General features: G+C 39.7%; 1 protein-coding gene across 2 annotated transcripts; it reads left to right on the top strand.

Moving 5' to 3' along the window:
* The first annotated feature begins 4,742 nt into the window (after positions 1-4,742).
* Positions 4,743-23,786, top strand: PGPEP1L (pyroglutamyl-peptidase I like). Of its 2 annotated transcripts, XM_010128124.2 has the most exons (6): positions 4,743-4,953; positions 7,629-7,681; positions 14,319-14,435; positions 14,937-15,166; positions 16,137-17,963; positions 18,760-23,786. In XM_010128124.2, the coding sequence occupies exons 1-5, from the start codon at positions 4,878-4,880 to the stop codon at positions 16,303-16,305; spliced, it is 645 nt and encodes a 214-aa protein (XP_010126426.2). In that variant the 5' UTR covers positions 4,743-4,877; the 3' UTR covers positions 16,306-17,963; positions 18,760-23,786. The 2 variants fall into 2 exon arrangements, with proteins under 2 accessions (XP_010126426.2, XP_086613045.1); XM_086756919.1 differs by lacking the exon at positions 16,137-17,963 and having other exon boundaries at positions 18,760-23,779.
* The last annotated feature ends 6 nt before the right edge of the window (positions 23,787-23,792 follow it).

Here is a 23,792-nt window from a genome sequence, read left to right as displayed (position 1 = left end):
GGGAAAAGTGGTGGTGGCGGTCGTGGGGTGGCTGGGGAGACAAAAGGACGGGGGAGTTGGCGGTAAACAGCCCGGGGAAGTTTGTTTAGGAGCGGAGGCCGAGGGGAGGCTGGCAGGGTGGCAGCTCTCGTCCTGCGCCATCAAGGCCCGGCCTTCAGCCAAGTGCCAGCCCAGAGCTGCGCCAAACTCAAGTTCCGGATTCTTCACGTAAAGGCCCAGAAGGACAAACCACAGAGGTAACGCCAGTTTCTTGAAACTCCGGTGGCAGAGACAGAAGGTTTATGAGGGAAAATAGTACGAAAATGACATTTTTAGAGCGTTCTTCAGCCACGTACTGCAGTGATCAGTGTCAATGTGAGAGAGGCTTTTGGAAAAGCTAGGCAAGGAGCCTGCTGTTCATTATTACAAACCATAAAATTGAGGTACAGAGATTAAAACGAACACACAGTTGTCAAAATTAGAAAGTAGAATCCAGGTGTTGACTCCTGGGAGCCTTCCTACTGCGGGTGTACAATTGCTTAATTATTTCTTAAATAGCTGACACAAATGTCAAAGTAAAAGACGTGAACAGAAAAGTACATGGAAATAACATTACGTTTGCCAGGAAACAAGCTTACCTTTGCACTTACACCATCTGGGAACACAGCTGTGACCTGGATGCAAGGTTTCAAGACAGTGTCTTGAGTGCTTCACATGATTGGTGCCTACTCTACTGCTTGGCAGGACCGTGGCCAAAAACTCCACAAGGTTGCTCCTCCTTTCAAATGGTTTAAAACACAGACTAAAGTAGATTTGTATTTTCTTTTCTCAACAGGACAAAAAGATCTCAGCCCATGCAGTGATGCTCTCAAAAAAGCAGCTGTCGCACAACCACACTTTGCAGCACACCAGTGGATTTCAGCACATTCTCCCGATCACTTGAGGCTTTGTACATCCACCACTCCCCATGTCACACTGCCCAGAGGTTTGGCTGTGCCACAGTCCAAGGCCTAGTTTGATGCAGCACTGCCATGTGACCTTGCCTGAGTTTTACTTAGAAAATTGTTGAGCTATAGCTATGAAAGACAAGAAGCTAAAATCACAGAGGTACTGTTGTGGGATGACAGTAGTTATCCGGTGAAAGATTAAAGAGAAAAGATACAGAAGGAAAGAAAAGCAGAAAATGCAAAGATAACTCAGTCACCAACAAATGGTGAGAGATCAACTTTCCCCAGCGTACTGGAAACTTCCTGGCCAGCTGACTCATCAGTTTTCTTAGCAGGAGTGGTAAGCATATTACTGTTTAGCATAGTAATCTGTTAGTCCTAGATATCTATTTTGCATCTTAGGTGAAAAATAAGTACTTAAGTTGTGAGTATCCTGCTTGGAGAGTCTCTTTGTGCATGGGAAATGACACCTGAACAACAGCAACCCATTGATCATGAGTTGCATGCTCTCCTGCTAACATACTTTCTCCCTGCATTAAACTATTATAAACAATTCAAAATAAAATAAATAATCTGTCCATACACAGCAGTTAGTTTTTGCTAATACTGCAAGACGACCAGAGCTGAAATGACAGCAGCCAACCAACAGGTTGGCTAGACTTAACTTATATGCAGTTTCAATTCTTTCCATAATCGCTAAGCACTGTATGCACTGATGGTATCAGTTGCAGAAGAACTAACAAGACAACAACATAAAATATATAACACTTTCTATCCAAAAAAAAGGTAAGTGAAATTGCCATTACATTTTTCCATTTACCATTTCTATGGAGTTTGTTATAGAAGAAGCATTAGTCCACGGAGAACAGTGAGCTTTACACTGAAATGTTTGTCTCCTCTCTTTTTGTGACATCGCATTCCATCTGCCTAAAGCCCAGCTTCAGTCTTTTCCGAGGATCATTTATTTTTATTAGAATTGAAAAAAAAATACAGTGTTAGATCCTGAAATCTCTATTTAAAGTCTTATTATAGTTTAATGTTAAATAGCATAACAGCTTGATTTCTTCTTCCTCTCATTAAATGTTGAACAGCTGAGATAAAAATTGGAATGTATTAAACTATTAAGTGGAAGTGTTTAAAACATCGGTCAGTGCGCCTGCCAATAACAAGAAATAAAAAATCTATATGTAAGTAATAATAAAAGAGATAAAAATTAAAGAGCTGTTTCTAAATGAAGGGCCATATTCAGTTCTTGTTACCATCAGTACTAAAAAACTATTTGAGCAGTGTTCTGGCAGTTCTGCAATGTGGTCAGAATGCATTTGCAGAATATATTTTTCTCTTACGCAGCAATTCAAATATTCTTTAAATGTACCAGACAACTGTTCAGAAAAATATTCAAGGTGATAACCAGGGCTTTCATAGTTGAGTTGCTTCCATTTCTTCTTTACCTGGAGACAAGTGCCATGCCAATCACATTTGTGTATAGCAAGAAGGAAAACAACCAGCATTTAGCTGAGTCAGCTGTGTCTGTGACTTGCCTTCAAATATCCAGGGCTTGGTTTCTTAATTATGAATGGAGAGATTAATTTGCACAGACCTGAAATACCCAGTGACCTGGGTATCTATTGTTATGGGCACATATACACATGCGAGTGCTAATATTAAAACTACAATTAATACTTTCACAAATTTTTCAAGATTACCTTCAACTTCAGCTAAAGAAATGTCAGGGGTAAGCAAAGGTTTCATTTCTGAATAAAGTTCTCAGTAGAATTTAGACCTAACTAGAAAATTTTCATATTCTTTTTTGAACTAGCATATCCTTAATTTTCTGCTTGTTACAGAAATGTGATGCAGCCGGAACACACGCATTATTCCTCCAAGTATACTACCATGCACATAAAGCTTGGGAACAGAGGCAATCAATCAAATCAATGCAAAAATGAATTTCAGTGCACTTCAGATTCCTGGTTTATTCAATCCACTAGCATTCCTCCCATATTTGCACAAGCATGTAACAACACCAGAAAAGTCTCTGAATCTTTGCTACCAAATCATCAAAGTTCACCTTATAGAAAGGGAATAACTCAACTGTTGAAGACAATACTTAATTAACTGATGAGTCATTTAAAAGTGTCTTGGGTTTTTGGTTTTTTTTTTCTGAAAATTTCTATCAGCTTTTTCAAAAAGAATTAATGAAATAATCTTCCTTGGTCTATATTTTTTCTACTATTTTTTTTCTAGTTGTGAAAACTAGTACTACAGTCCAAAGAGATAATACCAGTTGTTTCAGAGTGCATTAATCTAATAGACTTATATCCACACAATGCAAGAATATCTAATGAAATTCCTAGTATTTTACAGCATTCAAGGAATACTCTTCATATATAGCTATAGAGCCTTAAATTTTGCTTTATTCCTTGCACAGGCTTTGTTCATTAGTCCACCCTTTACAAGATAGACTTAGATTTTTTTTTTTTTTTAATTGATAATATCTATCAAGTGGTTTTAAAAAAAAAGGAAAAAAAAAGCACAAATTGGAAATAACGATGAGAAGACTGGTATGTCATTGTCCTGTTTAGTATAATAGAAAGTTTTACTAACTGGTCACACAGAAAAATTAATTGATAAAAATCTTAGTTAGGAGAATGAAAGACTGTTCTTTTAGAGGTAATTCACTGATGTCAGTGGCAGATTTACCTTATTTAAAGCTGCACAGAGTTCTGTGTTTACTGTATTAGCTGCTTCTTCAGCCTCAGCAGCTAGCACAGGTTAGTTTTGCAAGTTGCATTAGTCAGGAGAATGAATGGAAGGTGGAATCGGGGTCTTTAAAAGAATGCACAAATTTATTTCTATCTCAGCACAGGAGGATTTAAATGATAGACAGCTCGTAGCTCCAAACCTCTCTCAGCCGCCACCCAATCCAAGAGTTTTCTTCAGAGATTTTTTTTTTTTTTCTTAAAGTCTCACAATTACTATGTCCCTTGAGATTATATAGTGGCTTTCTATTCTTAGCATATTTCTCCCCTCCCTCTCACACATGCACACACATACACTTCCTACTCAAAACAAGACCTAGTGAAACCCTCTGCCCACATAGTTACAATTCCCAAGAGAACTTTCATATGCTTTTGTTTTGGGCAGTGACAATGTGTGTATGTTTTGATTTCAGGCTCCCCATTGGTTCCCATGCTTTAATTTAATGAAGACAGAGCAGCTATTAAACATGCCAGTTTCAGCAAGCTTTAACCCAGCTTCTAGAGTTCCTTTGACCTTGCAAGTTGGAGTGAGATTTTTTTTAATGTGTTGCCTATTCAAGGATATTACCAAGTAAATGTTTCAGTTTAGCAAATAGGCACATCTTCCTATTAGTGTTTGGTTTTAAAAGTGTAACTTACTCTTTTATAAACAGCATACGATAAACATCAAGGTTTACATAACTGCCATGAAGAGGAACAGCAAAGTTACCCCTGAGGATTTTTAAGTCAGTAAGAAAAAGTAAGAACAGTGGAAAGGGACAGATATGTTTTTGTAGTTAAGTCATTCCTCACAATTAAAGTGAATTACAGCTGTGCTAAAATAGAATATTCACAGATGTATAATAAAGTGGATTCCATTAATTTTCTGTTTCCTTGTGCATGAACAGGTTTCTGATGAAAAACATTGGTGGATATTTTGCAAGAAGTTTCTTTAAGCCTTTCCTGTTCTTCCTAAATACTACTGCATGCCTAAAGAAAAGAAAAGAAGTTTGGGGCAGTCCCAGTCAGTCAGCTGGTCAGTCAGACTTCTATCTTTAATACAGAGACAGTAACAATTTTTGCTTTGAGAGTTACATGGATCACAAATCATCCCTGTCATGTGAATCCTGGCACATCACAGTTTGAAGAAAAAAAGGTGCCCCAAATAAAGAAGTTTGCCACAGATACATGAATTATAATACCGTTTGAAATGGAAAGACAAGAAGATTTCACCTTCCGGAGCATAGATTTCATGGATTCAAATTCCAACACTGTGGTTGTAACTGGTAAGATTTTTATTTTATTCTTCTTTTAGCCAGAGATGGTATGCACACATGCTTGATCTTTGTCGTAAACAGTTCCCTGGAGGGAAAAACAGTAGCAAATGGTCATACTAACAATTCCAAATGGAAAATAACTTGCTGCTGTGCCTTCCTAAGAAAAATCAGATGCATGTCAGAGGAAACAGACTGTAGTCTGCCCTCTTCACTGCCATCCAGTTTGGTTTGTTGTTCATTCTCTCCATGTTTTAATCTTTGTTGACATTCTCTCTGATCCAAACCACATAGCTCAAGGCAGTGCAGGCTAGTATTAGATAAAGCTTACCCAAAAGGAGCTCTGAAGCAAGAAAACCAGGTTGCATCACAATGTCACATAGTCAGTGTCCAGAATTAGAGCAACACATGGCAAGTTTCAGGGTCTCAGTTTCACAGCAAGGTAAGGAAGATTTAAACAGGAGATGCTGCCTCATCACTGCTAAACTAGACCATTAAATTTAAATATACCAAAGGAGCATGCCTGAACATGCAGCACAAGGAACCAAATTTGGAGTTTCTCTTGCTGTCTATAACTACTGCTGAATCACAGTGGCAGAAACACCAGCTAGAGACTTCTGAGCTTTAAAAGGTTAAAGCTCTTAAGGAATGCTGCTACTCCTATTCCTCTTGTTCCTACTGGCTCATCTCAAGGCAATCATTACACGTATCTTGACATGTGAGTTGCTGGATGATTTTCCATCGTGGGTCATCTGAGGACATAGGAGTGAGGTTGAAGCTACATCAAAGAGATTTCCATCTTGCTGTTTTCAATTAAACACTTTTTTTTTTTTTTTAATAGCTGCAAGTTGGGCAGAACTAGTTTGGCTTGCTCTAAACATAACTGCAGTTGAACTGAATGGGAGTACAGGAGAGAACAAGAGGCATTTGCTAACCTTGTAAAAGGCTGACAGTCTGGTTCTCTCCTATATTTATGGCACGTACCCTTGACGGCACACTTAGCACCTTATGAGTTTTTTTCTCTGCCTAGATGGCCATTTAGGTGCAGAATCTACTTGTTCAAATAGTTTTAGACTAGTGTGTCAAATTAAAGACACAGGTGCATCTTTAAGCTATTACAGAGATTATCACAGCATGCTGCTGTCACATTTTCACCTGCTCAGAGTATGAACCTGCTGGCAGTGAGCCCAGTTTATTATATAGTGCTTAATGATATCCAGCCAGTTAGCTCTCCAAGTTGCTGCAGGTATTTCAGTACTGTAAAACTCTTACATTTAGTCATTTATTTTCATAGAACAATTTTATCCTAAGCAGTAGTTTCTTACGGCCACCACTAAGATGCATGTATTTCATTGCATCTATACTTGTAGAATGTAGAATTACTATAGTCCTGCAGTTCATTTTACAACTTTACTACAATTCTGCAGTTCTGCACACACATGTACAGAAAAATGCACAACAACTAGAGCCTCAGAATGGAGTAGGTGTCACCCTAATTTTGCTCTGAAAGCGGAGTGGGACTAGTGAGGTTTTCTGTTCCCTGTTAGTCTGAAATGTGTACTATTTCCCTTGTTCCCTCTCCACAGTACAAACTTAAACCTGGGAAAAACATTGTCCAAAATATTAGCACCATCAGGCTTTTCATAATATTAAAGAGAAAAGATTGAGCAGTTATGAAATAAGTATTAACAAATTAAGAAATGCTTGAAGTCTAGCATTAATTAAGCTGTCATAAGCCTGCATTTAGGCTTAATTATCCCCACATACAAGTACCTTTCACTGTGCAAAATAGCACTCATATGCTATCAAGTATTTATTTGTCCATTTAAGGATTTTTAAATATTTCAGAGTTATAGCATTAAAGCCATTTCACAAACTCGTTTTCCTGCCACCCAGTATCTAAGACTTGGCAACACTCTGGATTGAGAGCAGTAATTGAAATTAATAAAGATAGTGGGAGTTTTCCATCAAACTTTTTCTTGACAAAATGCCCATCTATCTCAAAACAATTTTTTTCCTTTTTATTTAAAAAAAGTTTTTCACAAAAAAGGATGTGTAAAATTAAATGTAGTACTTGGGATTCAAAGAGTCCTTTTCCCTTTCTTCCTCTCTTTTCTCTGTGGGGAAAAAGTAAAGGAAGAGATTTTGCCCAGCACCACAAAAAGCTCACTTTCCCTGACAGAAAACTTACATTTTCACTACTTGGGATTAAAAAAAATTACAAATTAAATCAAATTCTACTCTTTCAAACATTTTCATTAGCTGTGCATATCTTCATCTTCATGAGCTTTAACAATGAGCATGGTGCACTGACTGTGACCTGGGAGTATTTAACACCAGATCTTTCAGTCGTGGCATTTCTGTGGTTGATGATCCTTTCCCAAAAATCATCATTTACAGGATCTATTCTGTTGGCTCCAGTACATTAACTAGCTTCAGTTAAAGTTATCTCATAAGTAAGTTTTGACATGAATGAAGACTGCAGTATTAGTTCTTATGTCAGTACATATCAAAAATGAAAATCCTATACCCTTAAGTGTTATAAAGACTAAATTCTATCTAAACAACTCAACCTCCATAACCAAAAATATGAAGATAAAGAATGAATATGTGTGTGCATTCATGTTGGCATCTAATCTACAATTGCAGAGCAAGCAAGAGTTAAAAGCATGTTTCTTTCTTTTCAGGTTTTGGTCCTTTTAGACAATACCTGATTAATTCTAGCTGGGAAGCAGTAAAGGTAAGCATAAAAAAAAAAAAAAAAAAAAAAGGAGGGAGGTGTTTTATTTTGTGGAGATCCCTATACAAACCATTTTCAGGCTTTCCATTGCGTTAAAGGAAGTTATTTCTCATGACTCAAACAGAATTGTTCCTCGTGGAGCTGACTCCCAATATGGAAGAAAGAGGATAATTAAATAGCGAAACATTATTTTATTTGCAATAATATTTTTTGCATTATTTAAGCACTTATCAAAATATTATTCTTGATTTTTAAAAACGTTATGTTTTACTGAGGGTGCCTTCTCTGCAACTAATGTATATGCCACAGGTTATTTCTGTCATCAGTAAACAGATCATCTCATACCACAACTCATCTTACATCTGTGTGAGGTGATTTCCTTCTCATACAAATGTGGCCTATTGAATTCTTACTGCCTGAACACAAAACTGAAAGCATGCCAATGCTAAGTATGTTTTCACATCTCAGCTTTGGCTTCCACTTTCAAACGATAGTCAAGTGAACAGTTAAAACTGAAAACAAGGTCATTCAGATTTCTTTTCCCTCCATACACTTTGACAAGTAGTAACATGTCTACGATGGAGTCTTGAAACTTCCTGCTTATTTCCCAAGTATGTGTATTAGAAGAAATTTAGCTGGCTGATACAAAGATACGGTTTGGATACCCAGCTTTCAGCATGAACTTTTCTGTTACAATTGTTTCTTTTCAAATTATCGTGAATGCACATTTCTTGGGACACACCAAAATTTCCACAAATAGATTATTTTTTCAGGAACAGGATTACTCATTTTAAAAATATTATTTAAGTTTTAACAATAAAATAACTTCTGTCTTTAAATATGTCTTACAAAATAAATATCCAACCATTGTATCTAAGGGTATGTCTGCTATAATGAAATAATTTACTAGTTTGGTACTTGAGTAATCTAGCTCAATCTGAAGTGTGAAAGGTCACGGAATGTATGTTCAAACAGTAGGAACAGCTGCAGAGATTTGCTGCGTATCTGTAAAAGTCACATGCAAGTTTCATTCATTCTCCCTAGCACAGACAATGGTCATTCCTTGGGTTCAGTTACTCTCTTAAGGTATTTCTGAACAGAATTATTTTGAGAGGGTCTTTCACACAAGTTCTTACCTATTCCAAGGTAGAAAGAAGGTTAACACAATGAAATCTGAAACCAGTTAGTCAAGGTAGTAAAACTGAATGGAAGATTGGTCCAATATTTGCAAGAAATAACAGATAATACTGGTAAAAATGGAAAGCAAGACATGTAAAACAAACAGAGGACTATGTTCTATTAGGAAGACTGAAATAAGCCCATAAATATTTCAGTTCTGGACACGGAAATTAAAAAGGTAGCTATAAGAAAGTACTAGTAGCAATAGAAAGATGATGACTCTACAGGACTGTAACCATATTACAAGTTTTAGGGACAGCTACTGAAGATCTGTCTTGAAAATGAAGAGCAGTCAAGCCAAGATGATTGAAAAACAAGGAGCTAGTACATTCTTCCAAAGACCAAAGCTGCAGCAAGTCCACCAACCTACACATATTTTCTATTCTAGCTCTGTTGGGTGAAGAATACTGAGTGCAACTTCGTATTTGGAAGAATAAATCTATTACCTACTCATGAGGGATATTATCCCTGTAGGCTAACAAGAAATAAAAATACTTCTGTGATACCTTTCCACACCCCAGTCATCACAGGAGACCTGTAAACTATCTGAACTCCAACTTGACATGTGCCATAAACCACAAATATTTGTCAGTTGACAATATTCTTGCTCATTATTTCCTGATTCCTGTTGGTTCTAATTTTGGGTGCAAGATCATCCTCTTCTGGCTGAAAATAAAACATGTTCTTTATTTGCGAGCAAAACAGCCCAAAGTGAACACGCACCGATGAGATGAGTTTTCTGTCACAATGCCATGCGCTGGCTACGCCAGGAAGTTATATAACAAGGGCTACAGCATTCCATAATGAAACAGATGTGAGTCCTTGTGTACGGAGGAGAACAAATATATTTCCCTCTGATGTGACACCCTCTGTGTGGAATTAATTTCTGTTCATACTGAGGATGCTGCTTGGGTTTCCTATTCCCTTGCAAAGGTGGTTAATCCAGACAATTCAGGGAAATTTCTTGCAAATCTGCAAGTACTTTGAATGTGGATAGGCCTCTCCACGCCACATAGCAATCTCATGGTATTGTTCCATTGGCCTTGTTGACAAGAGTAGCCCTATGGTCTTCAGGAAGCCTGTGCACATATATTAAAGATAGCAAAATTCAGTATTTACATCTGGAAGTAATCCTGTCTTGGCTTGGGGTTCCTGCATGGATCACTGAAGTGACATAAAAGCCTCCTGCCGAGTCTCTCTTCTGAGCCAAGAAAGAGTACACTCAGACTCATCCTCAAGAAAGCACTGAGCAGCCAGACCAGAGCTACTAAACATGATTGCTCAGGCTTAATGCCTTTGTAGCATTACCTGGAACTATCGTAATTACTGCCTCAAAATGACCTGGGTTATCATCAAAAGCCTGGATACCATGCCACCCTCAGGGATGTTGTAAGGTTGATACACGTCGTCATAAGAGTTCACATCCCAGAGGACCAGAAGGGTCCTCATACCAAAAGCATTTGAAATCCTGTAAAAATACATATAACAGGAGTCCCAGGGTCCCAATTCTCACAGCATAGCCTTGCCTTCCATGCTTTTTGGAATGGAGTCTTTGCCAAAGAGCAATGGCTTCATTTCTGTGAGCAATACTTGCTTACACACAACTGCTTCCTTAAGATCCGTGCTGCCAGCTTCTCCGTGAGATGCTGTTGCACTCTGCCCTGCTGATGCGATCAGCCATTTTCCTGAACCTCTTTTCTTGCTCTAGGGAGGATCAGGGATTGATCCGCTGAGCACATAACCCATTCCGATAGTTGTATCCCTTCTGTGCCCTCACTGGGCACTCAGAAAAATGGTTGTGTGATATCGTTTCTCTTACAAATTAAATACTTATTAGCACCTTTTTGGTGAATAAGTCAATTTCCATTTCCTGAAATCCCCAGGAATCATATGATAAGTGTTAATAAAACCCTCAAGATCTCTATTTCTGCTCATTTAGAAAGAGTATTTCTTCTGAATTCCTGGATTTCTTATTGATACGCATCAGTACATTGTCCATGCAATGCCAGTTTTATAATATGAAAACATAATTTTCCAAGAATGTGAATACCACCCTGTTGTTTTTGCATGGACCCAAGTTCTCAGCACAGCACAAGACAACTCCCACACAAGGCATTCATCAGCATTGCATCCACGGAGTTCTCATTCCCCAGCAAGTACCCCTTGAGTGTTCGGGGAAAAGGACAGTCAAATGGATCTGAAAGTACAGGTGAACCTGTCAATTCAGGGTCATCGGGAAAAGCTTCAGAGCTTTTATAGACACCGTCACATGGCCCAACGTGGCTGTCTAGCACTTGAAAGACAGCTTCTCTTTTAGAAACCTGTCTCACTAAGTTTTTCATGGTTCTTATAACACCATTCACCTGAAATACCCTCCTGAAATACGCACGAAAGCTCCACCAGCAGCACTTTTAACTCTGGAAGTGCAGGACATTCTCTCTGAAGGACACAACGACCAAGTATTTACTCCACACTTGCTGACAGATCACATTGAGTTACTGTGATGTGTTAGTTCTTCCGCACCACATGGGACCCTCAGAATCCCAGATCCCTGAATTATTTATGCCGTATTACAGATTGATGGTCCCACCTAATAACCCTTGATCTGACCCTGTTTCTGTGTCTCCTGCAGAAACTCCTGTCTGCAGCTTGGCAGCCAAATAACCTACCAGGGCAGCCTACCATCAAGGTCAAAGTCTCCAGTTAATAGGGCACAAATGCAAGTTGAGTGACAACATTCATAGTAATTAAACTGTTAGTGCAAAGAACAGGTCACATTTCCAACTGCTTCTGGGAAGTATGTTTGCTATCAGGAGATGAGGATCAGATCTCTGTGTACAGCTTTTCATGCTGCCACTGACCGTGTGGTCTTTGGAAATTTGTCATTTAATCTCTCTGTCTCCCTCCCATCTGTGAAACTAAGACGACATTGCTATTTCGTGCCTTCATTTCTGTTCTGGAACTTTCTTACATCCCTAAAGCTTTAAAAGGTTATCTGCAAGATTTCAAAAAAAAAACAAAAAAACAAAAAAAACAAAACCAAAACCAACCAAAACAACAAGCACCCAAAAAATTTTTGTTTGCAACATACTTGCAGACTGACTGAGTCAGCTGGTAACTTCTGGTTTTCTTTCTGCACCAACACCAGCCTGTTTGAGTAAGGGTCACTAAATTAACGCACGCAGTCCCCTGCCCCCTGGCAAGCCAAATCAGTGAAAACTCAGGCAAACTTTTTCTAGAAGTTCAAGATGCTTCTAATACCCTATGTGACACAACCACCACACCTGAACCCAACTGTTCTGTGCAAATCACTTCTCTCTGGGGAGGACTGCGTCACAACATGGGCTGGAGATCCCGTGGACAGGGTCTGTGACCACAACTCACCAACAACTCAAGGTCATCAGCTGATAATGCTGGATTTCATTTCTCTTTTAGAAGAACTACCCAATAAAGCATCTTCATGCTTTGTTTTGAACCACTTTTCCCACAAAAAAAAAAAAAGTCCTCTGACACTTCTGTTCTCCTTTGAAGTCTCCTTTGCTGTTTCCACTACAAAAGACAGGCACTTGTTTACGAATTAACTCACCAATGTGAGCTCTAGTTTCCAGATGCAGTCATCCTCCTCTAACCATCTTCAGTCTCTCACCTTAAATGCAAAAATGGTTTTGGTTAAGGCTGAGACAAGGAACAATCTTTTTTTTGGTTGTTGTTGTTCCATATTTGCACAACATCTGGGGTATAAGCCCGTGGTTAGGATTCTTAGACAACAAAGTAATACACATTATTGACAACATGCTGAAATTGCTTAGGACATAGCGAGCTCTCTTCCTTTGACACAAATTCTCAGCCCTTCGCTATTGGCCAGCTTCTGGTTTTGTCCTGCACAAAAGCATTTCTGCGTGTTTCTCCCATGACAAATGGTGACAACAGAACCTCAATCCAGAAAGCACGAGAGGACAACAGCCTAACAACTTACTTCGGGTCTCCATGCTGTACCAAATTTACGGGTAGTCGGGTCCTCTAAGCCTTACAGTTAAAAAGGAAGAATCTCATTAAATGTTAAAATTAAAGATGCTTTAGAAAAGAAAATGCTAATTGTGAACCAGCTGGGGTTTTCTTTTTTGGAAGCTAAGACACAGTACAGCATTCTTAAGCAAGATGATGCAATGGTCTTTCAAAGACTGTCAGCGCCCAGAGGAAAAAAGGCTGGCACTGTTCTCTGAATGTGTTTACTTCCCTGCAGGCATTGTTTCCTTGCTTGTGTCAAATAGTTTATTGAGCACAGCTAATCAATGTTTCCGCTGACAAGAAAATTGGAACAGTTTATATAGGAAGCCAGTGTTGAAGGGCAAATTTCCCAGTTAGAACAGCTTAGAGCTGTGGGACTCATCCGCACGAGTATCTGTAGTGAGAAATGAAAGCTTGAGAAGACAGTGCCATCTAATAAAGTTACGGGTTTCTTGGGCTCACCACCTCTGCTACTGACTTTTAGCCTATGTCCTTAGAAACTTCATCTGTAACCTCTTTTGGCAGTGGTCTACTCAAATGCAACAGGGAATTTCAACCATCATTTTACTTTTCTGGGACAAAGCTGTCTACCTCAGATGCCTTCCATCTGCACCCTGCCACTGCAGCAGCCTGCCTTCTACTTAGAGGCTTATGCCTCGTTCCTTAGCCCTGTTCCACTGACAACAATTTCAAGTAATTTCCATGTGATGTTTATTCTCCAGACCATCTTCCAGCCATCTGGCCAGTCCGCTGCTTTGAAGGGCGCCTTTTTTCCCTTTGGGAAAGGTCCCGTACGGAATGTCAACTCTACGTAAATGACAGAGTAATAACATGCCAACAAGTGACATTTTCTTCTACTAGGGAAACATATTCTAACTAAAAGATTAAACTCATTCCAAATGTGACCTTCCTCACGTTGATGGTTACCTCCAACAGAGCTTACCCGAACCAGTTCAAGCCAGCAGATCTCGTGTGGACAGCTAATGTGAATTCTCCCTCATTTGTGTCTCTTGATAGCACAGGTTTATTGACTAGATTTTTCAGAGGAACAGCTCTTGCCTATATCAAAGCCTATTTAGATGCTTTCAAGCATAGCCCCTTTCTGAGAGATCCTGTATTTCACGGTTCCCCACAGACCAGTCCCTATACCATAACCACTCTCACCCACTGGAGACTGAGCATCCCTTTGGAAAACACAACAATGGCTCCACATGGACATGACATTAAGAAATTGGTTAGCGCATTTTAGCCTCTTTCAGTTAAAAAAAGGAGAGCTACCACAACACCACTGAATCTCACTGTAGACCAGTGTTTAGGAACCGTGGCCTTAGAGACAGCATTACGTTGCTCTTTCGTGTATTTTCTCAGTTGGATCCACCTGGTTTCTTCATTACAGTCTTGAGAAATCCAATGCTCTTACAAGCCCATGGTGGCTTTTTTGTAAAAACAGGAGCTGTCCAAGAGAGGCCTCGGTACAAACATAGATCTCCGTATCATGCAGCTGCCGGTGGTTTACCAAAAAGCAAAGGAGCAAGTCTTCAAGATATGGACAACTCTTCAGCCACTGGTGAGTAATTAGAAAGTTACACAATTTCCCCCCTTTATTTATAAATATTATTATTCTGAGTGGATCTTTAACAAGATCTCCAAAAGAGTATTGCATGATATGTGCCTCAGACAACTCTGGGAAGAGACTATTAAAACTGTGAGAAAGGTTTCAAACTGAAATTTGGAGCACACAATAATTAGCATGCTGTTCTAACCCCGTGCCATTTAAATGGCATAACTGCACACTGAACAAAGAAAAAATAAAATCCACCATAAACTGCAAAAAAGGTACCGCAGCTCTGAAGTCCTGAGCTGACGAGACACAACAAAACCAGACTAAAGCACAATTTTGTTCTCATTTATAGTATCTCATCAAAGTTTTCTTCAGGCATGAGCTACAGCGAGACTCCCTACCTTGAAGCTAGTATTTCACGTAGTGCTTGGCACTATTGCATTACATGTTTTTAAAAAGCAGGTCTCATTTTTAATTTCCTGTTATTCACTCTGGTGGGAAAAACAGCTTACAGTTCACGTTGGGCTGGCTTCATCCGCCAAAGCAATCATCATCCTCGAGCAGTGTGGGAAGAACAAAGGCTACCATGAGATGGATGCCTGTGGTTTTCACCCAGAAGGTGGCTGTTGCATGCTAGATGGCCCAGAAAAGATTGAATCTACAATTAATATGAAGACTCTCTGGAAAAACATTTCAATGGAAGGGATTGATATAATATTTTCCAGAGATGCGGGAAGGTAAATATTGCATATTGGGGTCTCACATTCAAAGCAGAAGTAACTCAATCAGCTCATCTAACCTTGAAGAATCTTTGCAATTATTTTCTTCCAACCAAAATCACTTTGAAGCAAAGTCTTCAGAGGGGCACAAATACGAAATCGGGATAAATTTAGATTTTATGTAAAGTAGCCTTCATGAAATATCTACAGCCAGTACATATTTTTCCATGGATTTGTAAATTCCAAAAGAAACAAGTTTCAACACAGCACACCCTGTGATTAACAGCCCCAGTAAACCTGAGCTATTAAGAGAGTCTGAAAGCAATACTGACTAGTAGCAGATTGTAATCTGTTTTTCCCAGCTGGGAGGGATACAAAATGTAAATACATACACGAAAGAACACAGCAATTACAGGTACCTCTAGAATGTCTGTGATCTCATTATGTGTTTCAGTAGTACTGAAGCAATTTTCTATTACGCTAGTCTTCATTTAAAGAGAAACACAGAAAATGGGAAATTATCTCAGTTATAAAAAATAAAAATCAGCTAATTTTGGCTCTTTATTTCAGGGTTTGCACCTGCAAGTTAAAAAGTAAGGTGGTAAGAAAAAAAAACCCTCCAGATGGTGAGATTGTATGACTTACACAAAACCTGTACGACATGGTTGTAGTTCCAGTAGGCTGTGTAACCTTTCCCAGCTCACACAGCTTAAAGAAGCGTAGAAAAGAATGCACACCTTGTGATATTTTAATTTAAAGTTCCTTCTGGGTGAGTGTCTGAAAAATCAAACCATCAGATAAGGAACATTTGTTTCTCAAACTTGGTCTATTTCAGCATTTCCTTTGTTCACTAGGCAAATATGTTTTTAATAATTTCATAAACCATATCTGGTTTGGCTACTTAAAGAACGTTTAAATTTAATCAAAGTTTACTGTTCCTTAATTCTGGTTTCTGGGGGACGGGGGGGATTTGTTCTTAATATTGCAGGTATATCTGTGATTACACCTACTATACTTCTCTGTATTATGGCAAGGGACGAGCAGCTTTCATCCATGTGCCTCCATTATCCAGATCGGTAACAGCAGACTTCCTAGGAAAAGCATTGCAGACAATTATCTTAGAAATGTTGAAACAGTGTGGGGAAGAGAGAGAGTAGGACGGATCGATCACGTAAGAAAAAAAAAGTGAGGATTTCTTAGAATGCAATTCTTTACTCTCTTAAATGAGCCAAACAAAGATGATTTAAAATCCCTACATAATGGATTTTATAGTCAGTGTTATTTTCAGTGAAATTTCCTCACAAACTCAACTGTTTAGATCTCTCTTTGGTGTAAAAAACTTGAGAGAAAAAAACATGATTGCCAGTGTGTATTGCTAACAATTATAAGGTTGCTTCAGATTTAGGAAAGTGTGAAAGTGGACTTAAAACATTTTACAAGCTTAATCCCAGTTCCAGTGGGTAGAAAGACGTTACCATGGACTTGCTGAACCAAGCTGGATGCTTACAGCTGTTAAGGACATTCAGCACTGGATGGATGTACGATAGGTCCCCCTCAGCCCCTCTCCAAGTCCAGAGAGATAGTCCAGCCCTACAAAGTGTCCACATAAAAAATGTAAATATGAGGGAAAACAAAACACATGCAGGGATCCTGTTATGTGAACTTTTACAATTCTCTCTTAGCGACCCGCTGTAAATGCTGGTTTCCGCATCAGAAATGGGCTATAAACCCAGGGTGACTTGAAAGAAAGCAAGCAAGAGGCTGGAATCCAGCCAGAGCTGTAATGCTATCAGTAATTCGGGTTTCAACAGCCTGACACCACCACTTACCCTGTACTCTCAGTGCGTGTCCCAAAGGAAAACACTGCGGTCCTTCCACGGAGCACAGCGCAAAGTCAACCATCTTTCAGTAGAACAGGTGACAGCTATTCAGGGACGTACGTCAAAATCAAAAAGCTCACTTGTCCCAAGAAAGGCAATTGTTGAAGCAGCGTGCTGTGGCGTGTTGTGTTACTTACAAAACAGGAACCTATTGTAAAACTTGCAATCGGACAGTGACAGATCACTTCTGTGCTGCTCCCCTGCCAAGCCAGGCTCCTCCAGCTCTCAAACCCAGCCACATACAGAAGCACTGTGCCATGAAAACCAGGTTTGACAAAGGTTTACAGCACTTCCCCTTCAGCACCCAGGGAACGTCAATGCACACTCTCCTTAATAATCTTGCTAGTACCATGACAGACAAGGACGATATAAAATTAGCAGGTATTTTTCAAAAACAGTCACTAGAACAGGACAGCAGCAGCTTAATCTGGACACCTGGGATTTCTCCAAGAGAAACAAAAGCCATTCCTCAAGCACCATGTCAGTAAAAAGGACAGCAAACAAACCTAACACCACGGACAGCTGATGAAGCTTTGGGCCACCATCGTGCCTTACTTCAGTCAACACTTTCATGACAACACTCAGAGGAACTAGAAACGCCAAGATAATTCTGGTTTTGTTGCCATTGTCCTTTCCAATGGCCATTACAGAAAACTGATAACGTGTTGGATGGCTGAAAGCCTCATCTATGGGTTGCTGTAAATGTAAAGAAGCGAGTTTTCTTCAAATAAATAAATAAATAAAAATGCTTACCTTGTTCAAAGGAAGCACCTACTCCAAACAGGACTTACAGTCCCGTTGAAAAAGGGTCCGCAAGCTTGGTGTCACTGGATGAAAATACTTCTGATTTCAACACACCGGCAGTTCTGACCTCTCCTAAGATTTATCCAGAGTAGCTCAGTTAAATGCAGCCAAAAAGGGCAGGTGAAAACCAGGTAAGATTTACTCTGAGTTTTCAAACCTGTACTTGCTTCGCAAAAGGAGCAACAAATTCAGAAACAGGCAAATGCATACAGAATTCTTTTATTTAACTTAAATCATGTAGTACTGAAACTACTAGAAAAAAGCAGAGTAAGAGAAACTAAAGGAGCCTTAGCTTCAGCCATTCAAAATAGACAAAGTTTCTTCTTTTCATAAAGAATCCCGAGTATATCGCAATAACAGGAATAAATTCTTACAACAGAATATACAAAAACATTTTGAATTTTTTTTAATCTACTGATTCATTTTAATATAAACACAGGAATTTCTTTAGGAATAATTTATACACAGCAAGTCCTTTTATGTAATAAATTGGCCATGTTATTGTTTAATTTTCTCTTAAAAAAATTTAAACAAGAAAACTTGGAAAATGTTGTATTTGCAACTGCATCCATTCCTTAGCACTTTCTAGTTTTGTTTTTGTCCCAGAGGTAGACAAACTCTGGCCAATCCTTTCATCTCAAACCTCACTGGTTCAGAAAACAGAAGAGCTGATTTTTAAACAGTATCTAAATCATTGTAACCCTTCAGCAATGTGGTCAGTCAAATTTGGGGGGAGTCAGGGGGAAGGGATCTTCCATACTCTTAAATAAAAATAAATAGGGACCCTGCCTTGCCCATTTCAACAAAGCTTCAAATGGTGCTCAGCATCTTCAGAGGCTGCATACAAACTTTTAAAGTGATAAGAAATCTGCAAATAATTCTTCAACAGTAATTCTGAAAACCGTCTTCCCTCTTTCTCTTACGCAGTCCCATCCTTCGAACCACATGGCCACCGAAAAGCAGGTACTGAACAACACAAGTGAGACTGGGTAGCAGCAAAACCCGTTCTGTTTCCCCGACCAGTGAGGTTCTTGTAATCTTGTAATTAAGTTAACTGCCCTAGACAGTAAAGTGAAATGACCAGTGAAGATGATCCCACCCCAACCAGAGGGCTCTGGAAGACCAGGATACTGAAGATACAGAACATCTCCCCAACTCCTTTATTCATTCGCTGTATACTGGGACAGAAAGCTTGGGCGGGTAGGGGAAAGGGACACGCCATGAACTGGACAAGTTAGCGATCCTTTTTGGCATATTGTAAAGCTAGCTAGTAAACTGGTACCATCAAAAAAAAAACCTGACCACATACAGACACACCCACACACAGACACAGAAAAGTGCCCTTAAATTATATTTTAGGCATTTATAAACTACAAACATTTTATAAAATTATTCTATGTACTTACAAAATGCAATGAAGCATTTAATTAGTTCTTGTAAACCAGATCTTCGTCAACTGACTACCCGTAATCTACTGGACTTAAAGCCCTATTGAAAATGCTAATGGTTACTAATCAACGAAACGCATACAAAAAAAAATATGAACACACATGCACACACACAAACTAGCGACAGTCTTAAGGTACTTGCAAAACAGACCAACTGTAAGTTGAGACCGATTCACACAGACCGATGGTAACAACCGTTAAACTCCTGGTAAGGAATTTGCCACTCCAGCTGGAAAGTCCAGAGGTTTATTTCCAAGTACCAATGATCAGAGTTGTGATACCTGAGCTCTGATGCTGTCCCACATACCAAGCTCAGGAAACTGCCTCTAACTTCTCCCAAGCCCTGTGTCTTCGTACATTCCCACTTCCGTATCTTTTACTTCCGTGGTCTCCACACAAACACCTCTCCATTCTCATTGACCTGGCTGCGCCCAATTTCAGAGGCCATTCATCATCTCTGAGCAACCAGTTTCTGAACTGAGGTATCCTTCAAAGCCTTCCTGCCTGTTTATAGTTCTGTATCTTCAGCACCCCTGGCCGCTCGTGTTGTTTCTACACATCATTCTTAAATTTTTGTCTGCACAACTACTCACGGGTTAAGTTGCAATACCTGGCTTTTATCACTGGTTAGTAAGGAGTGGATCCCTTGCACCTTCCTCCACTGCTGTTCAGCCCAGTGATTAAATACACGGTTGACAAACAAAATAAGAATAACAAGAAACAAGTGTTACTTGTACTAATGGAATGAAAAGGGTTTAAAAATATATATCTATATTATAGATATACATATGCAGATATATATATGTATATATAGATATATATGTATGGAGTTACACCAACAATAGGAGTGTCGTTGAGTTGGACTCAGATTGTACCGAACACCCCTCAGCAGTTCCCAGAGGACCTGACAGCAGTTCCATCTGGTGACCAGTCATTCTGGACAAACTGGGCTTTCTTTGTTTTTGAAGACCAAGAGGAGCGTCAGTGCGAACGTGCCTAGAACCATACATCACTTAGAACCAGCTTTAAGGAGCAGAGGCATCGCGCTGAGAAAGACTTGGAGCACACAGGCTGGCCTCACGCTTTCCATCACGCTCGGCTTCTGTGTCTAGTTTATCGCTCCCCCAGAAGAGCATCTTACTCAGTACCGCGCAGCTGACGCTTCTGTGTTTACGTAGGAGCCACATTCCTTTGCAACCAAACCACCTTCTGTGCCACCAAGCGGCTTTTAAACGCAAGTCAGGTGAGAACAATGGCCAAGCACTAAAAACAAAGCCGCCTGCTCCCCGCAGCGATGCCAATTTGTTCTCCTGCTGCGTTGAAACATCTTGGTACCATTTGTCAAAATGCTGGTTTTCAGGGCTGGGTGGGCTTTTGTTTTCAATTTATAAACAAATTGGATTACTTTAACTTTATTCAAGCATAGCTGAAGTTCTAAATAAATTTTCCATACCAGACAAGCCAGTGGTCTCAGGGAAGAACAACATTACAAACCATATTATGACTCTATCAAGCCAACATTAATTCTCAGTTGTTCACATGCACAAACAACTTGATTTACTGTCCAAGGGAAGGCTGCATGAAAAACCCATGTGAATAAAGCTATTCAAAATGCACAAAACACAACAACAACAAAAAAAAAGCTATGGAAACAAACAGAACAAAAAAGGAATTAAGCTTGAATTGCAAACACAGAACGCAATGGTATCATGAAGGTGGTTTGGTCCAGGAGAGCTGACTGACATCACCCGTGCGTACGTGATGCCACACGACTGTCTTCTACTGAAGTGCTTTTCGAAATGTTTATCATGATGGGTGCTACGTCATTAGTGTTTCTTCCTAATGCATTTTAAACCACCTACATACAATTATAAAAAACAGTAACTTGGACAGTTTTAACAAAACCCTCCTAGCCAGCTGAAAGATCTGAGGATCTCCAGTTGTGGTAATCAATATGTGCGACAGAGGGGAAAAGTCACTGCGCCGAAAGGGCACTGGAATTTCATTAAAAAAAATGGAAAATCAAAACAACCTAGTCAAAACTTCAAATTTTGCTGGTTTCTCAGGGCTAGAGAAATGCTCCCTCCAAAGCCAAACTCTGCAGTACTTGACCACAGCGCTGTGTGTTCAAGAAACCGTGCACAACTCGAAGTAGCCAAGCGCCACGTTATTCAGATACCACAGCCAACACCTGCACGAACAGCTGCCAGAGCTGGAAAAAGAGAAACATTATACATCAAGTTGACAGCAAGCTGGTGTTAGTCCTGTGTGCTTGTAAACCAGTTACGCGCTGTCAGAGGGCAGTTAAAATTTGATGGCTGGTCCATCAGAATCCACAGTTATGAGGCATATAAACAGGGGAAGAAAAGGGAACTGAATTTTTACTGGCACGTTAAAAGAAATCAATTCATTGTTAGTTTTGAAAAAAAAAAAAAAAAAAAAAAAATCAGTGCTCTCATCAAACAGAAGCAGCAAAGATCCAAAGCTGTAAACTCGATGTAGTTGTACCATCAGGCAGCCTGTGCCAGGTTTTTCCACTGTTTTTTGGTCAAGAAAGCAATGCTATTGCTCTACAGGCCAATTTATTTTTAGGTGCTGATTCAGCAAAGCGGGTTTTTTTGGTGCTTGTGGCATCTGAGGAAAAACTGGCAGGAATGACTTAGCCCATGCTACAGGGCAAACAGAAAGGTCATTCCCTTGACTCTAGCAATTCTTCTGGACCTCCAGGCATTGTAAACAATTGATTTCCATAACAGATTTCATCAAATACTCATAATTTGAAGTCCTCATATCAGGCCAGCTATGTCTCTGTGCATCTGAACACACAGCATTTTGGTGCTGACCTGAGGACTGTCGTGGCAGCACACTAAAAAGCCTTTGTGTTTCCTTACAGAACGGCCACCCTAAGCCAGACAGTTCTTAGATTTCTCCTCACAATAATGCATCTGAACCAAAACATTGGAGAAGCTCCTTGGAATTGAGGCAAATTCTCTGAAGTGACCCTTTGTGACCGGCAGTGACTGTTCCCCTCCAGAACCTAGAGCATGTGGTATATGGAGTGAGAGGTTACCAGTATCAACGGCATTTATTGGCTGCTGAGAAATGTGAGATGTATTTTTTGTATATACACACATATAAAAAAATAAGAGTGAGGTAGATAAATGTCTGAAAACAAAATCAAAAACTGTCCCCCTGTCATACTCAAAAACCCTTATCTCAGTATTTAAATTTATTATGGGGCATCTCTACAGTGATTTAAACTGGTATCACAAAAATAAATAAAAAATCCTACATAGAATACCTTCTTAATTAACTTTTTTGTCTTTTTCATTTTTAAAAGGGAAAAATAACTATGGGACAGAGGCAAGAGAAGATAATGGGACTAAACTACACAAGCAAAAAGCACTACAAACTTTTTAAAATCTCCAGTCAAAACTAGCAATCAGTATATTTTAATTCTTTGTTCTTACTCAAAAGATTTAAACACTTCCATCCCAGAACCACCTCTTCACTGCCATCATTTGGTTGGATCAGTGCTAAACAAAGGCGTAGATGCTGTAACTAACAGAAGATGAGCAACTGGCACAGACGACTCCTTGGTTGTAGACTTTCTGACGGCCCCTCCTTCCCCTTTCACCAAGGCTTCTGCAACTGAACAAACAAGCTTACTCGTTTTCTTTTGTTCTGAGGTTTGGTCTATGATTTAAGCCACAAGCTTGTACTTGTACAGGTTTCCATAGCTGCCAACACTTAACTGTTTGCTAGCCAAGCCACTAGCCCCAGCTACATGCTTTCCACCCAGTCCCATGGAAACAGCATGGTGGGTCTGTTTTGGTTTTGTTGGGTTGGTTTTCTTTTTTACCAGGGGTGCGAAGTGCAGCCCAGGGTGCCCTCCGCGAGGGCTTCCTCATTAGCAAGGCGAAGAGCTGGGGTCTGCCGGAGCCAGGTGTTCGGTGGCCACCCCAAGAGTGCCTGGCATCACCAGCTGCAACCGGTATAGCTCTTGTTCACAGGGTGGAAGGGTTAAAACAGTCTTTTTAAAGATCGGTGACCCAAAAGCCTGGTGTTTGCTGTTGTACCCAACAAATTAAAAAAATCTATATATACGTGTGTGTGTGTGGGGAGTGCGTGTGGGACGGGCGGGTGGATGTGTGCCACAACCAAAACAAGCGGGGAGGGAAGGAGGGGTAGGACCCTTGTACAACAATGAATATAAACACTGAACAAGAATGTACTAAATATTTAACCTTTTTTTTCTGACCTGAGTTTGTATCATGCCTTGCACTGTAAGAGACTCGCATGCTGTCTGGGCAGAGGTTAGTAGGGAGGAAGGAAAACCGGGGTTTAAAAACACCACACCACAGCACTGCTAGAGTGTTTCCGTGCGGGGTGTCCCTTCTTTCTCCATGTCCCCCTTAAAAGCCCTGTAGCCCACACAGCCAAGATGTTGTAAAACTAATGGGAAAAAAAAAAAAAAAAAAAAAAAGGAGGAAATGTATTTATAAAAAGGCA

The sequence above is a fragment of the Chlamydotis macqueenii genome, chromosome 12 (assembly GCF_036417535.1).
Source record: "Chlamydotis macqueenii isolate bChlMac1 chromosome 12, bChlMac1.mat, whole genome shotgun sequence".
In the NCBI taxonomy this organism is placed as follows: domain Eukaryota; kingdom Metazoa; phylum Chordata; class Aves; order Otidiformes; family Otididae; genus Chlamydotis; species Chlamydotis macqueenii.
The sequence above is the reverse complement of the archived record's forward strand: the minus strand, read 5'-3'. Positions and strand labels throughout refer to the sequence as shown.